Raw genomic sequence first — 17,666 nt, forward strand, 5'->3', positions numbered from 1 at the left:
CACCCCTGTGCTGTTTGCCTCTGTACATTACTCCCCAGTTGCTGCCATTACGGTTTTTCCTGGAGCGTATACAAAGAACTTAGCTTGCCTGTTCCCTACTTGACCCAGAGGGATCCCCTTGTAGTTGCATTCCCTCAGTCACAATTATTAATTCCATAAATTAATTGGCAATTTCAGAACCACATTATAACAAAATTCATCTGGAGGAATAAAAGGTCAAGAATTTCATGGAAAATAATGAAAAAAGTGGGTTAAGTAGTGAGACTACAGTATGAAATCTTAAACAATATTACAAAGCAATAATCATAAAAACTATTTGGTACTGGTTTAAAAAATAGAAAAGTTTAGTAGTGGAACAGAGAGGTACACAAGATTCATAAGCAACCAAACAGTAACTTAGTGTTTGATAAATTCAAAGACACCAACTATTGCAGAAAGACTTATCATTTGATAAAAACTGCTGGAAAAAACTGGAAAGTAATCTAGCAAAAATCAAGTTTAAACCAACATCTGACACCACATACCACAATAAGCTCCAAATAGATACACAACTTAAATATAAAAAGTCACATCACAAACAAATTCAAGGGGCAGGAAGGAGATACCTTTCACAACTGTGGGAAGGAGATAGTTTTTGACCAAGCAAGTCAGAGATGATCACAGAAGAAAATGAGCAATTTTGAGTACATAGAATTAAGGCAATTTAGCAAAACAATATGAAAAAATACCACAAGTCATTAATAAGAGAAATGCAGATGAAAATAACCCTGAGGTTCTCAGATCGGCAAATATTTGCAAGGATAAAAAACGGAAAAGGTTCACAAAAATCATAATGACAAGCTGTTTTCTCCCTCAAGGCTAGTAGAATCATTGTACTTGGACTCTACCCTCACAGTCCCTAACGTGCTTATAGAAGATGTGCAACAAAGTTACTTTAGATCAAGTATATGTAGAGGAGATCCATGCTGGAAGCAATACAATTGTAAAGGGATTAAGGGACCAAAATACAAGAAGGAAGGGAAGGAAGGGAAGATGCCAAAGGTGGGGAACAAATCTTGGGCCCTCCAAAAAGGTGACCAAAAGAACATAAGTAACTACTATAATAAGTGAATTTCTGGATCAAGTTTTGCTACTGTGCTAAGAAAAAGTCAGCCCCAGAATCTATCTACAGCTTCCTGATGTTGTTTGCTTGAAGCAGGCAGGTCATTTCTCCTACTGAAGTTTGCAAAAAATCAAGCTTGAGACATAAATAAGAGCTCCAGGTTTTACCAGCTAGTTCCCCCTTCTGTTGTTTGTTTCCTGATGTGTAAACCTCTCCCTTTCCCTTCTACTCTTTGTAAAATTCCATGGGATCCATTCTGCTTAATGTACTCACGTTCTATAGTGTATAACATACTATATATACATAATTCCATAATGTACTCACATTCTATATAAGGTTGCTGAAACTGATATCTAGACTCACAGAATGCTGGGTAAATTTTCTGTGCATCCGATGGCCCTGAGCATAATCAAACTGCACTTCTTTCTCTCCTCCTCTCTTTGCAGTGTTGATTTTCAATTGGCTATAGGATTTGTCAGCAGGCTCTTGGAACAATTTTTTCACACTACCAAACCTATATACCCACTCTCCCATTTTCTTTATGAGAGTCATATCATAAGAATATCCTTAATGAAGCAATTAGTACAGAAAAAGCAGGCTTTTTCAGGAGACATTCAACAATGGATCACGTCAACATCCAACAACTGAAAGATGTAGAGATTATAAATCCCATTATGCTTATTGTTTGTTGATTACGAAAAAGCATTTGATTCAGTAGAACAAAATCCCACCATATGGACTCTTTTACAACAAGATCTTTCCTGTCCATAATCAAGACCATTCAGGATTCCTTGGAATATTTAACAACAGAAATAACCTCTTCAATAACTCTGACAATAAACACTGGGTAAAACATAAAGAAAGAAATGAATATTCACCAAAGTAATTTGCCCCTGAGACAGAGCAGATCTAGAGCAGAGTCCTGGTCAAAGAAGGATTCCCTATGGATGCTGAGTTCCTTAAGATGCTATTGTGAGCGTGTGCTACTGCTGATTTCATAAAGCTCTCAGACATTGCAAAGCCTTTTGGGAGAGAACTTTGATCACTAAAAGGACTTTGGCTTGACCATTCATGGAAGAAAAATTCAGTGGAGAAGATGTCTATTGCCTGAATTTCAATACACATTTGGATGGACACCTTGGAGAACTTGTTGAGTAGTATATAGATTTGGGACAGGCAGTATAGATAAACAATGAATGGGCACAGAATTTTTAAAAAAAGGACTAGTTGATTTTGAAAAACTACACAGTTCTTTTAGAGACCTACCCACCTACCTGACCCATTTTTCAATACTTTTACCATTATGGTCACATGGCAGCAAGAAATGGAACATGAGTATCTGCGAAAAGCTATAGATGAATATCACACAAAGAACAACGAAGAGGCCCATGGTGGATATTAGCAGACTGTGGTACATAAGTGATGAGGAACTCTGAAGAACACATTGGTAGGTTAATGTCCAAACTAGAGTAGAGAGTGCAAGACAGTGCATAAAAAGGGTCTGTCGGTACAAATAGAAGCACAGAGGAGTTCTGGTTTTCCAAACAACCTCAGGAAGTCTGAACCTGCCTGGTAACTGGAATCCTATGGTAGGATCCTAAGAGTATAAGCAGCAGTGAAAGTTAGTCATAGGATGGGAGGCAAAGTGGAATAATGGTAGGGAATAGATGACATTTCCAAATAAGGAAAAGAAGAGGTAACTGACAGCTTCCCTTGAAACCCTTGCCTATGTGAATCATAACCTCAGTAAGGCTAGAGACTTTGAGCAAACAGGCTAGCAGCCTGAGTGGTTGAAGAAGGATCAGAAAGATTCTGATTGTTCACTGTAATTATCTTAAAAATCTATATCACATTGAAATGGCCTTCTCAAGAAAGCTGTTTTTCCAACATCGAAAAACTTTGGAATTCTGATTATTGCACTGACCAGTTATGACTTTGGACTTTCAATCTCTTAATCAGCAGGCGGTGGACCATTAGTCCCGAATGAGGCATACATTTTTAGATATAGTTGGTGTGGTGATTTATTTGACTTGACTGTAGCTATTTACTAGAAGAAGGATGATATTGGTAGTATGTAGTAAGTGACTATTTTTTTTTAAAGAACATAAATAAAGAATTTTTAAAAAAACAACAAATAAAAGAAAGTTGTTTTATTTCCCTTGGTTTCTTATGCTTGTTTCTACAAGAGTATGACAAACCAGAACTGTGTTGAACGCCATGTCTCTTGGTTGGCTAGATGTAATGGGTTGTTTTTTTTCCTCCAGTTATAAGTACTTAGAGATGAGAAGGGTTGTTCTGTTCACAGATGATCAATATTAATAGATGGCTAATTGACTAGACTGGACAGAAATAGAGATGAATAAACAGATATCTTGTACTCTCCCCCCTACCCACCCAGCAGAGCATGTCACAAGGAGCCAGCTCCTCCATCATGTTCTGGGTTCAGTGATACTTGGTCAATGGGTGGGATGGCTGGTGAGGAGCAGGTCGGTCCTCAGTCAGGAGGTGGTGCCAAGTGCCAGTTAATGCCCCCAAAGCAGGAAGAGGGACATCTTGGAATGGGCCCTTGTGACTTGTAGTGTCTGGGAGAGGCCAAACTGGGCATACTGGTCTCCTCAAACACCGCTCAGGGCCTTGCAGGCAAACCTGGGCAGCACTAAAGCCGCATGGTGGATGTTGGAGTTGTAGTATTTGAGGTTAATTTTCTCTACTTGCTAGTGGGTCTGCCGCTGCACTGGGTTCCTGGAAGTTAGTGCTCAGGGTTTTGCCGCAGAGCATGAAGCCACTCTGGCCTCTGCGGGTAGATGGGGATAGTGAAGTAGGCATATTCCACAACGGTAAACCGAGACTTGCAGAAGTAACGTATCTCTTTGATGAGGTCCAGATGCTTGGGATCTGACGAGTCAGTGATGATGACATCAAAGGCGTCCTCGTTCTGCTGCATGAATTCAAATCCATCTCTAACGTGCAAGGTCAACTTCTGGAGTAGCCCATGGCCTTGCTCAGTAATATTTCTTAGCGGCCTGGATCACGTCCTCATTATTCTCACACTGGACCACAGACAGACTCCATGGACTGATGCTTCACCACTTCCCGAAGGACACCCCGGTCCCCACCACCAATGATTAATTAGCAGCTTTCATATGCTGGACTGGCTGCAGAGGGGCAGGTTGGCAATCATTTGGTATGAGAGTTCATCCCTGTCTGTGCACTGGATGACTCCATTCAGCACCAGGTTGTTGCCATAGGTCTTATCGTGGAAGACCAGTAATCTGGAGTGCTGCTGGTGGCACAGCTCTTCCACCTGCAGGGACATAGCCTGGCCAGGCCACAGGCTGCCCGTCTCCCAGAACCAACCTTCGCAGGTGGCGGGGCAGGCTGGTCTCCATGGTGGGGCTGGGGGATTCACAGGACTCGGCTGTCGCAGCACAATGGGGCCAGCAGCTCCGGCCAGTCTGCCCTCCCGCCAGTCCTAGTCGCCTAAATGCCTTGTCAATGCAACTGATTAAACAAGGAATAATGTTGCCCAAGCGCAGCATTACCTAGGCACGGCTCTGGTTATGAATCAAGAATCTATGGAGTAAAATGCTCCATAGAAATAAGGGGTGCCTTTCATGGGACTCCATGAGGCCATTAAGTGAATGTTTATAAATGTAACCCACCTCAACCCCAACCCTCCCCATCACCCATGCAGCCTAATCAAATGATTTCAACTCTTAGAATACTGAGAAGATTGAGCCTCTCTGGAATGTGTTCCCTCAACTCCCATCCTCCATCTCTCTCTTAACACAAGACCTGCAAGCCTAGTAAGTGCTTAATAAATACTTGCTCAAAGATTGATGTATCTGGGATAAGTGCTACAGGTGGACAAGTTGGGCCCAATGTGAAATGAAGAAGCAAAGTGGGCTGTACTGACCTTGAGAAATTGTGCAGTGCTTTTAATGCTGTGAAGCCACCCCTACAGAGAACTTAAAAGTTGTATAAAGAAGAGACAAAGTAATAGCCGATGAATATGGAAAACCCTCTAAGAATAGTATGGGAAGTGCTAAAGCTCAGAATGAGCTGAGTCTGGGGAAAAAACTAAAGGAAATAGCCAGTTTTGTAGCTATTTGGGAGAAAGAAACCTAAGAGAAGGGATGGGACCACAGCTCAGGGTGACAGGCTATGATAAATGGCAAAAGAGGGAAGGCAAAGCTTCCCTATTGCTGTTTTTCTTTTCTTTTCTCTGCCAAAGAGAATGATGACTGGTCTGGAAAGAACAAAACAAAAAATGTCAATAGTGACTGGATTTTCCAAGATTATGGATGTAATTAGAGAAGACTTAATGAGTTGAAGTTACTTGACCCAATGGCCTCATGCAGAGATGGCCTATGCTGTCTTACATGGGACAAAGACATAGAGTCAGGAGCTGGAATGCTCTTAAGTTATGTTCTTATAGAAGCAATCAACTCTGCTAGGTAGGATGTTCCTGTAAAATGTGATTTGGTTTTTGAAAAAGAAATACAACCTGTTCATTGTTCTGTAGTGACACATCTGTTCCGTTAGTTGAAAAGCAGTTGTACTAAATTCAAAGAGAAAAGCTAAGTTTGGAGAGGAGCAAGTAGAGCAGTTTAGCTGAACACAGAGTATAGAAGAGAAATAGTATGTCATACAACTGGAAAGTTAGGCTGGAGCCAGATTGTGAAGAGCTTTTAATGCCATGCTAAGAAATTTGTGTTTGATTCTACTAGCAATAGAAAGATACTGAAGCCTATGTAGTTACTGTGAGACTTGGGATCTGGGCTGAAGCATCCATAAGAATCCAAACTGAAGGTCCCATTATGGCAACTATGGCCTTTCTAACCTAACTATAAAGTGAAGGCTTACCTTGTGGCATATGAAATATCTAGAGAGTGTTACGGGGCTTCTTTAATACCTATCCCTTTTGAGCTCACAGAAGATACCCACTCAATGAATGTGCTCTGTTTATTGAGGGTTTTAATTAATGCTGTGACTCTGGCCTGCCTGGAAAAAAATGCAAGAATCTTCCTTAGTCTTCCTTCAAAATTTCTCTTTAGTAGTGGAAGGATTAGAGACCTATTTATTTTGTGATTAACAAATGGCAAGAGGCGATGTGGGTAGGGTGATCCAAATTTCCAGCTATGGCTCTCCTGAGGCCGGACCAACAGCCATTCAAAGTGGAAGGATTTGGAGAATTCAATGAGCGAACTAATGGCTTGACCATTTGTAGAGCTTCCATGAAATTCTGCCAGCCACCCAAGAAGCCCCACTATTGGCATTTCCAGCAGCAGTTAACACCAACTAATCAGTTGGGAACCATCTATATAATTCCTCTGGTGTGCATCTGCTCATTTCGAATAGTGCATTGGGAAGATGCAACTATACCAATAAATACTTCACCTGGGATGTTGAACAGGCTTTCGATCCTTGAATTCTCGTAGTCTTGTGAAAGACATAGTGGATAGAGGCCTGGGTGGGAAAAATTTGATGTAAAAGGTGAATACTTATGCTTGAATTTTTTTTTAAATTATCTATTGAGAGCTATTAAGACCCAACCTTGACTCTCCCCAGTTGCTTCACAGAAGAAAAATGACACGTGGGATGACTAGCCTCTTCCAGGAAATAACATTCCTCTTCGAGAATACCTAGGGAAGGACATAAACAGTGAGGTAAGTAATAGTAAAACAAATCCTAAGCCAACAATGTGTATTTAAACACATTGTGTTTTATGAAGGCTTATTTTATTTTTAAAAGTCTAGATTTTTGTACAGACAGGAAGTGATTTTTCACTTAATGAAGCATTCATCCTTTCATTTAACCAACAGTTATTAAACACCTATGATGGACAGGGCACTGTCTTAGATGCTGGGAATACAAAGACCAAAGCTGAGTACAGTTATCCCTACAGTTATTGCTGGCTGGCATAAAAAAATTAAATGGGAATTTTTTGGGAGTTTTATGCAACCACAGAGGACATGTAAAGTCTAGCAGATGACACAGAAAAAGTTTAGAAACTCAGAAATGCATAATATATGTATAGAATTATATAACATCAGCATATTTTATCTTTTAATACCATAATAATTCAGATTTCTTCTCTGGTACAAAGGGAGGGCCAAAACACTTTATGCAGATTTTCCAGATCACACTGGTGTTTGGGGGGTGGGTCAAGGGGAAAAGTGGGGAGCACTGTGCTTCTAACCTCTGCTATGTGGAAGGGATAACTGTAGTCTCTACCTTCAAGGAATTTACCGTTAAATAGCTAGGTCTTCTAGTATGTTTATAGGCATACTCAAGGTAAGGGGCTTGCTTCAGGAGAAAATATTTTGCATTCCCTTACCAAATGGTTGGGAATAGCCTTTTCCCACTGGCATGTAGCTGGAACAGTCTTGGGTCTTCAAAACTACCAGACTGGAACAATCTTTCTCTTTCCAGATGCATCCAAGGGAGGTAAAGGTCCTGTTCATCCACAGCATAGGGACCACAAACTGAGCTGGACAAGAAACAGGAATGGATACCTTTCCTTCCTTCCTTTTGGGTCCCATGGCTCTGACAAACAGGCTTGTGGTTGTGTTTGGTTCCATTTGTCCTATGCAATTCCAGCAACGAGGCATGGAATCTCCCTGGACGCAGACTCTAGACTTGGTGACCATTTAGTCAAAATTCCAGGCTGGATGTTGCAGACTGCTCAGCAGGGAAGTAGGCTGTGAGGGACCTTTAGTATTTGTCAGTCAGTCAATAGACATTTATTCAATGCCTACCATGCATCAAACACTGTGCTAAGCACCAAGAAGAAACATTCCTCTTGGACACAGCTGGAAAGAAAGAGAAACTGCCCCAGGCTGGAAGTGGGAGTTTTCAAGATGCAACCTGCTCCTGTTATACGGTCAAAGGAGTGAGGCTGTTCCTGTCTATGTGGTAGGAGAACACAGATTGTCTTCTCCCACAAGCAGATTCCTGGCATTTCCCATGTAGGAGTGTCCATGTTAAGTGATCTACACATGTGTAAAACAAAGCCGCATTACAGCTCCATAAATGTTTATAATTCACATTTGTATGAACATACTAGGGTTTACAAATCACTTCCCTCACAACTTTTTGAGGTGGGTAGTATAGCCTATTCTCATTTAATGGATAAGGCTCAGAGACATTGAGTTCTTCGTGGTTATCAAGCTAGGGAGGTTAGATTTGAAGCTAGCTCTCTCCTGACTCCAAGCCTAACATCCTTTCTGATGATACACTCTGATGCCCTGACCAATGATTCAACAAACATATATTTTCTTTAAATTAAAAAAAAACATTTTTATTTAAAGTTTTGAGCTCCAAATTCTATCCCTCTCTCCTCCTCCTCCTCCCTCTCTGAGATGGTAAGCAGATATAGGTTTTACATGTGCAATTATGTAAAACATTTACACACTAGTCATTTTATATAAGAAGAGTTGAATAAAAGAAAAAAATGAAAAGTGAAAAATAGCAGGCTTCAGTCTGTGTTTAATCAGTATTAGTTCTTTCTCTAGAGGTGGATAGTATGCTTCATCATTAGTCCTTTGGGATTGTCTTAGGTTGTATTGCTGAGAATAGCTAAATCATTCACAGTTCTTCATTCAACAATATTGCAGTTACCGTGTACAATGTTCTGTTTCTGTTCACTTCACTATGAATCAGTTTGTGTAAGTCTTCCCAGGTTTATCTAAAATCATCTTGCTTGTCATTTCTTACAGCACAATAATATCCCATTACAATCATATACCACAGGTTGGTTAGCTATTCCCCAGTTGATGGGCATCCCTTTGAATTCCAGTTCTTAGTCACCACAAAAAGAACTGTTATAAATATTTTTGTACAAATAGATCCTTTTCCTGTTTTTGTGGTGTCTTTGGGATATAGACCTCACAGTGGTATTACTGGATCAAAGAGTATGCACAGTTTTATAGCCCTTTGGGAATAATTCCAGATTACTCTCCAGAATGGTTGGATCAGTTCACAATTCTACCACCAGTGCATTGGTTTCCCAGTTTTCCCATATCCCCTCCAACATCCAACATTTTCCTTTTTTTGTCATATTAGTCACTCTGAGGGGTGTGAGGTGGTACCTTGGAGTTGTTTTAATTTGCATTTCTCTGATCAAGAGTGATTTAGAGCATTATTTCATATGACTATAGATAGCTTTGATTTCTTTGTCTGAAAAATGCCTATTCAAATCCTTTGAGCATTTATCAATTGGGGAACGACTTGTATTTTTATAAATTTGATTCAGTTCCCTGTTTATTTGAGAAGTAAAGCCTTTATCAGAGATACTTGTTGCAAAAATTTCCCCCAGTTTTCTGCTTTCCTTATAATTTTGGTTGCATTGGTTTTGTTTGTGCAAACACTTTTTAATTTAATATAATCAAAATGATCTATTTTACATTTTGTAATGATCTTTATATCTTCTTTGGCCCTAAATTCTTCTCTTATTCATAAATCTGACAGATAAACTATTCCATGCTTTCTTAATTTGCTAATGGTATCACCCTTTATGTGTAAATCATGTACATCATTTTGATTTTATCTTGGTATACTGGTGTGAGATTCAACAGACATATATTAACTGTGCAAGCTAGTATATTAGGTGCTATTAATATATTATAACCAAACACTGACACAATACAAACTCCAAGACCAACCATTTAAGCAGGGTTTTTATGGAAATTATTGTCCATTATACATTTTTTAAGTTTTGTGAACTTATTTACATATACATATATATATATATATCATATGTGGTATATGTACATATTACATTTGTAGGTTATATATAAAGACATATAAAACTACTTTAATAGTTATATAAGATATATGTACATATAAATCACATGTGACATGAATAGAATTGGTTTCCTTTTAAAGCCCATGCATTTTATTCTATGCATTTAAAAACATTATTCTGAAAATAGCTCTATCAGCTTCACCAGATTGCTAGAGGGGTCCATGAAACAGAAAGATTAAGAATGGCTCCTCCAAAATCATGTTTTCATAGAAGCAATGAACTCTGCTAAGCAAGGGTCGTACAATGTGATTCAATTTATGAAAATATATAATCTGTACATTTCTTTTCTGTAGCAATTTGTTGTATGAAGTGAGTCATAGTTGCACTAAATTCAAAGAAAAAGCTAATTTTCCCCCTAGGAACTAAAAGAGGTTCAGCATTAGTAAGCTGGTGATAAATTATTTGGCAGCCAACAGAACAAAGAAAAAGACAGCATGATCCTCTGTCCTGTTCAGCTCCATCTAGCTCTGCAGCCAAGGGGCAGAGGGCCAGAAAAGAGGGCTGAGGATGCTAAGAATCACATCATTTTTGATAGTCTATAACAGGGGTGGGGAACCTTGAACTTGACTATGGATATTCTAAATGTGAGCTCCTTGTCCAATGACCAGTGAGTGGTCATACTGTTGGAGGAGCTGAATGGTAACAACTTTGACATTCATGCTATAATAAAGCCAGAACACAAAAGGAAGTTTCAGGTAATGGAAAGATGCCTCTCAGCTTCTCTTTGGGGAGCCCTCCCCCACAAAAAGTTAATGAAGTTGGTTTGATCAAACTGGCCTAGTTGCTGTTAGACATATACAGCATTCCACCTTTTATCTCTATGCCTTTGCCAGGCTAACCTTTACATCCCAATTACTCTCTCTCTTCTACTCTTTGTCTTAGAATCCCTAGTTCCCTTCAAACTCAGCTCAAGCCATGCCTCCTGCAGAGGACTTCCTTATCCCCACCTCCCAGCTTGCTAGTCTTCCCTTGATTCTCTGTAATTATTTTTTTGTTTACTGGGTATATAGTTTGTGTTTACATACATATATATACACATACATACATAAATACATATACATATATACATACATATGTGTATATATATATATATGTGTATACACACACACACACAGAAAGCCCACTGCCTGGTGCTTAATAAATGCTTGTTGATTTTCCTGTGCACAAATGCACAAGAAACATCTTTCATGTGACATCTCATATTGCATGGCTCAAGATAAATATTTGTAACAAGACTAGGCATTGGTATACTTGTAGCTTGCACGTCGAAAGCTTTTCTGTTAGTACCCCTCACATTTGATGCCTTGTGATTGCATTTAAGGCTTTGTGTGATTACATTAGTTGAAGTGGGGGGGGGGGCAGAGTAGGACTTCTTTCCTGACACTAACATTTATATAGTGTTTAGGTTTTGCATAGTGCGTTACAAATATGCTGTCTGATATCCTCAACAATCCCGTGAAATAGGTGCTATAATTATTAATCTACATTTTACAGTGGAGGAAACAGGCTGAGGGACTTCCCCAAGGTCACATACAGCGATAATAATGTCTGAGACAGGGTTCGAACTCAGGTCTTCCTGATTCAAGGCCTGCTATCTATCCACTGCACCAACTAGCTGCCTCATAGAGCGCTTTCCCCTATGGTTCTTGGAAACACCTGACCTGGGTGGGATCCTGCTCATCCATTAAGCCCTTCCTCCTCCCCAATCCCTCCTCCCCAACCAAGCTACTACCTTTCCCTTCTTTGTCTCCTCCCAGAGGCTGTGACTCCACCAAGTATTTGTCCTTAATACTGCAACGCCTTCAGCTGGGGCCAACTAATACCCCACGTTGTCTGCCTTCTTTCCTAGCCCACGTCTCCCACCCAACCATTCAGTTTGTCCTAGGCACCAGAATTCAAATAATTCCGTGGTTCTCTTGGCTTGACAACTTCTTCCTTCCCTTACTGGGTTCAAAACATTGCTTTCTACCAACTAATTCACTATAAGGAAGCCTGGGCATTAGCTCTGTGTTCTATCTTGAAAAGATGGACTATCTTTTTGTGTAGTGTGTTAACATTGATATAATTCCATCATGACCGAACAACATGGTGGTCCCCTGGAGTTCATTACAGTGGGTTTTTAATGCATCTCGCTGCTCTAAGAGGCCATTTGTTGTATTAGAAGTAGTGCTGCGTTTGGAGTCAGGAGAGACCTGGATTCAGAGCCTGCCTCTGAGGTTTTTTAACTGTATGACCTTGGGCAAGTCATTTAACCTCTGTGAACCCTTGAAAATGGAAATAAAAATATCTTTAGGACTTTCTCCACAAGGTTGCTGAGAGGACATCTTATGAGATAATGCATGTTTGTGCTTTGCAAACTTTAGAGAGATAGAAACGTCAGTTGTTATTGTTGCATGTACACAAGGAAGGGAGAAAAGGGAACAAGCATTTCTACAGCTCTTACTGTGTGCCAGGCACCGTGCTAAGTGTTTTTCACAATTATTAACTCATTTGACCCTCACAACCACCCTGGGAGGTAGGTGCCATTATTATCCCCATTTTACAGTTGAGGAAAATGAGACAGGCAGATATTAGTGACTTGTCCCGAGTCACACAGCTAGTAAATGTCTGAGACTAGATTTGAACTCAGGTCTCTTCCTGACTTCAGACCCAGTGCTCCAGCATCTGTCTCCTAATAAGGAGAAACCAATATAAAATGGATTAGGCTACTGCTTAATTACTTAATTTACTGTGCTTAATTTGATATTGTAAGCCTGAAAAGCAACATAGCTATTAAGGATCATAGAGCTGGAAGGGACCCCAGGAAATGTTTAGACCAGGGGTGTGGAACCTGTGGCCTCGAGGCTGCATGTGGCCCTCTAGGTCCTTAAGACTCAAAGGGCTGTACTTAAGGACCTAGAGGGACACAAGCAGCCTTGAGGCCACAGGTTCCACACCCCTGGTCTAGTCTAAACCTCCCTCATTTTACATGGCCTAATTCCCAGGAGAAGCCATTCACCCAGAATCACAAAGTGATTAAGTGGCAGTCAGTGCCTAGTATCCAATCTGAGTCCTTTGACTCCCAATCCAGTATTGTTTCCACTCTGCCAGGTTCCCAAAGTTTTTTTCATTCCCAAGGAAGAAATGGGGGTGGGGGACATTGACAAATAAGCTCAGTGCACCTGAAAATAATGTCTTCCCTAACATAACTGGAATTGACTCTGCCTTTGAGAAGGACATATTTTGCCAGCATGGAGAAATTCTGAGTCACTACTCTTTGGAATAAAGAAATCATTCATTGGTTACCAAGTTTTGTCAGCCATCACAAGCAGTTCTTGTTTGTTACACCCAAGGAACAGCATCAGTGGCAAATGTTCACTGCAGTCAAAGGGGTTGGGCTTAAGTCCTTGGGGAACAGCAGATAACTTCACCTTCAAAGAACTAATAGATACTGACAGTGCCTACTTTTCAGGGAAATGGGCTAAGAGAGACTGCCTGGTCACCCCCTCAGCTAACTCACTTAGCATCATAGGTTTTAGACCAGGGAGGAGACTCAAGAGCAGCTATGTGGCTCCATAGTGCATAGAGTGACCAGTCTGGAGTCAGGAAAGACTCATCTTCCTGAGTTCAAATCTAGTCTCAGAAACTTACTAGCCAGGTGACCCTGGGCAAGTCACTTACCCCTGTTTGCCTCAGTTTCCTCATCTGTGAAATGAGCTGGAGAAAAAAAATGGCCAACTACTCCTGTATCTTTTCCTAGAAAACCCCAAATGGGGTCATGAAGAGTCAGACACAACTGAAAAACAACTGAACAACGAAGGGAACTCAAAGGTCTTCTAGTCCAACCTCTTACTTTAGGGATAAAGTGACTTACCCAAGGAGACACAGGTAGGAAGCAGCAAAACCAGGATTTAAAGCCAGGTCCTCTAACTTTAATCAAATGCAATGCTTTTTGTTTATTTGTTTATTTACTTATTTACCATACTACTTTCTTCTGTTCACTGTCATTCTGTGCAAATCCCGTCTCAGACATTTATTAGCTGTGTGACCCTGGACAAATCACTAACATCTGCCTGTTTCATTCTGTTCAATAGCTCTTCTGCACATTACCCCTGTATTTCCTAATAATAACTCACATAAAGAAAGAGCAGCAAGGTGTGGGATGTTGGATTTGGGATCAGGAAAATTTGTGTTCATTTTCCACCCTTAGCATTTACTGTGTGACAATGAACAAACCACTTAATCTCTCTGAGCTTTTTCCTCATTCGTAAAATTGGTTAGATAGTCAATAGTCAATAAATATTTATTTAGTGTCTAGTATGTTTCAGGAACTGTGACAAATAATTGCTATTAATACCTGTAGTACCTCCCTCAAACAGTTATTTAAGATAAAATTTTATATATATATACATATATACAATACATATTTATGTATACATACACATGCATATATATGTATATACATATATATATATATAAGATATACTTTTCCAATTCAATAACCACTGATTAAGCATCTACTAAGTTCTAAGAACTGTGCTAATTGCTATTAATACCTGTGGTACCTATCTCAAATGGTTATTTAAGATAAATCTATCTCTATCTCTCTATCTCTAATTTTATCCTGAAAAAGTAGATAGAAGCACATACAGATAGACAGATATGTATCTCTCTCTCATTTTTCAATTCAGTTCAATAAATACATATTAAGTGCCTACTATGTACCAGGCATCGGGCAAGGCAGTCTCAATCATCAAGGAATTAGAATCTAATAGAGAGACAACAAATACATGCAAAGCAAGCTATATATGGGATAAATAGGAAATAATTAACAGAAGGAAGGCACTAGAATTAAGAGGGGTTGGGAAAGCTCCCCGTAGAAGGTGGGATTTTAGTTGGGACTTAAAGAAAACCATATATATGTATATGAATAGGTATACATACACACACACACACACACATAGTATATATATATACACATACACATACACATATCCACACATATATACATATACACTCATACACACACACATATATATGCACATATATACACAGTATATCACTTTGTATACCATAAAGCATTCTAGAAGTCTTAGCTATTGTTATTATAGTGTTTTAAAGTTTAAGAAACACTTCCCTTACAACAACTTCCTTATGCCATATGACAGTAGAGATGATAGGTAACATTTATACAGTACTTAGGTCCATTGTTATTGAGTCACCTCCGACTCTTAGTGACCCCAAGGACCATACTGTCCATGGGGTTTTCTTGGCAAAGATACTGGAGTGGTTTGCCATTTCCTTCTCCAGTGGATCCCTTTGTCAGGCAATCTGACTCCAGGCCCAGCACTCTATCTACTGAGCCACTAGTTGCCTCTTTATGGGGCCACAGGCACAGTCAAATAAGTAAACCTGATCACAGATTTTAAAGTTCAAACTTCTCATTTTGAAAGCCTTTCTGTAAGCAAGCTTCCCCTTAGCAAGTTTCCTTTTAGCAAGCTTCCTCTTAGGCAAGTTCCTCCCCCAATGGGCTCTATGTGACTACTCAGGATGTATCACAGCTGTGAACTGGGTTAAAGCTCAAAGCAGCAAGACATCCATGATTGAAATACCTGTATACCTTTATACCTGGGAACACGGCTGCTGTTCCAAGGGAAAAAGGGAATACATGTGGTCATATAGGCCTATTAATGGATGAGGAAGATCTTATATTCTGTTAACCCTACAATCAAGTAGACATCAGTACTCTCTACCTTTTGAAATTGCTTTATATTCATTTGTATTTACTTCATATTTACTTATCTGTACCTGATATGTACCCAAAAGTACTTGCCCTTGAGGGCAGGAACTATTTTTTTGTCTTGTTTTACCAAATTTATATATAATATGCAAATTTATAAAATATAATGTACACATTTGTAAGATATAATGTGCAAATTTATAAAATACAACATACAAATTTATAATATGAAATATACAAATTTATAAACAATTTCAATTTATAAACAAATAAGTACTTATTATTCACCTACTATGTGCTAGGCATTGTGCTAAGTACCTGAGATTCAGGCAAAAATTCAGCCTTACTCTCATGGAACTTACAGTCTACTGGTGGAAGGAATATGTAAATGACTTTGTACAAAAAATCTAAAAGGAGAGAAAGCATTAGCATTAGCATACTGCCTGATACCTAGTAGGTAGTTAATAAACGACTGTTGTTGAGCTGAATTGAAATGGTTATAGGCTTCTGTGAATGTTTTAGTCAATCTTACAAAATGTAACCACATCCCAAATCTAAATGTGACAACTGAAATATGAACACATGACACTAGCTGTTGGGTTTATATTTACCATAATTTCCATATTCTTGTCAGCCAGTACTGCATAACTGTTTTCTTCACCATCATCAACAACATCTTTCATCTCATTAAAAATATAGATTATTATTCATTGGTTGTAACTTTAGTGGTAGATTTTCCTTCAGATTTTCACACAATAAATTCTTCCAGAACCAAAACAAACTCTAATTCCCCTGCCTCAGAGGAGACAGAGCTCCAAGATTTAATTTCTGCTTGGTCCACACTTGAGAATTTTATCTGGCTCCTGTATTGGTTAGGAAGTCATATTCCCTGTACTCTGAAATTAAAACTCATTAATGGATGTACTTTAAAAAAATCACTGCCATGAAATTAGTCACCTAGAGTAGTGGTGTCAAATAGAATTCTTCTCTGTCTCCCATCTTAACTCAGAAAATCATAAATAATTAACTATGTTGGATTGTACTTTTATTTATTTTGTTAAGCATTTCCCAATTACATTTTAATCTGGTTCAGGCTGCATTTGGGGGTTTGCTGGCCCAAGCTGGACACTTCTGGCCTAGGGGTTGGGAATGAACAACAAGTTTCATTTATATGGCTATTCAACATGCTGGATTTGGGAGCAAGTATTTAGAACTCTTAGCAATTTCTTCAGTGTTTATCTTAATTGTGAATACAATAGAGCCATATGACATTACCTGGTATTACATGAATATGGATAGGATGCATTGAACCATAGAGGCTACCAAATGAAAGAGGAGAGAGAGAGAGAGAAGAGGGTCCGGGATAGAACTTTGGGGTACATGCACTTTTAGGGAGCATGATATAAAAGACGAATCAGTGAAAGAGACTCAGAAGAAGTGGTCAGGCAGGTGGGAGGAGAACCAAGAAAGCTGTTTCATAAAAACCCAGGCAGGAGAAAGTATCCGATACCCGAGGAGTGGTTAATAGCACCAAATGCTGCAGAGAATTCAGGAAAGTTGAAGGTCCAGAAAAGGCCTGGGTTCCTACTTCCTCTGGCAACCAAGAGATCATTGGTAATGTTGGAAGAGAACAATCAAAGTTGAGTGATGAGGTAAGAAGTCAGATTGCCAAGCACCAAGAAGTCAATGAGAAGAGAGAAGAAAGTGGAGGCAAGAGGTGAAAATAGCTTTTTACAGGAGTTCAACTGGAAGGAAAAAGAGCTTGGTAATCTGACACATTGATTGTTTGTTTTATTTTCATATTTTGTTTCCATTTTTATTTTATTTTCATACTTTATTTCCATTATTTATTCATTTCCTTCCTTCCTTCCCTCCCTCCTGTCTTTCTCTTTCTCTCTCTCTCTCTCTCTCTCTCTCTCTCTCTCTCTCTCTCTCTCTCTGTCTCCCTCCCTCCCTCCCTTCCTCCCTCTCTTCCTTCCTTCTTTCCTTCCTTCCTTCCCTCCTCTCTCCCTTCCCTCCTCCCTTCCTTCCCTCCT

At 39.4% G+C, this 17,666-nt stretch overlaps 1 protein-coding gene and 1 pseudogene across 2 annotated transcripts in view; both read right to left on the minus strand.

Moving 5' to 3' along the window:
• Window positions 1-17,666, minus strand: part of C4H1orf100 (chromosome 4 C1orf100 homolog) — a 46,326-nt gene that overhangs the window by 11,628 nt on the left and 17,032 nt on the right. For both annotated transcript variants that reach the window (XM_036753182.1, XM_036753183.1), the window contains exons 2-3: window positions 6,659-6,747; window positions 6,503-6,571 (exon numbers count right to left, since the gene is read on the minus strand). In XM_036753182.1, the coding sequence (XP_036609077.1) occupies window positions 6,503-6,558 (56 nt within the window). In that variant the 5' untranslated portion in view covers window positions 6,559-6,571; window positions 6,659-6,747. The remainder of the gene's footprint in view (window positions 1-6,502; window positions 6,572-6,658; window positions 6,748-17,666) is intronic.
• On the minus strand, window positions 3,718-5,921 carry LOC118845927 (annotated as a pseudogene).

The sequence above is a fragment of the Trichosurus vulpecula genome, chromosome 4 (assembly GCF_011100635.1).
Source record: "Trichosurus vulpecula isolate mTriVul1 chromosome 4, mTriVul1.pri, whole genome shotgun sequence".
Lineage (NCBI taxonomy): Eukaryota > Metazoa > Chordata > Mammalia > Diprotodontia > Phalangeridae > Trichosurus > Trichosurus vulpecula.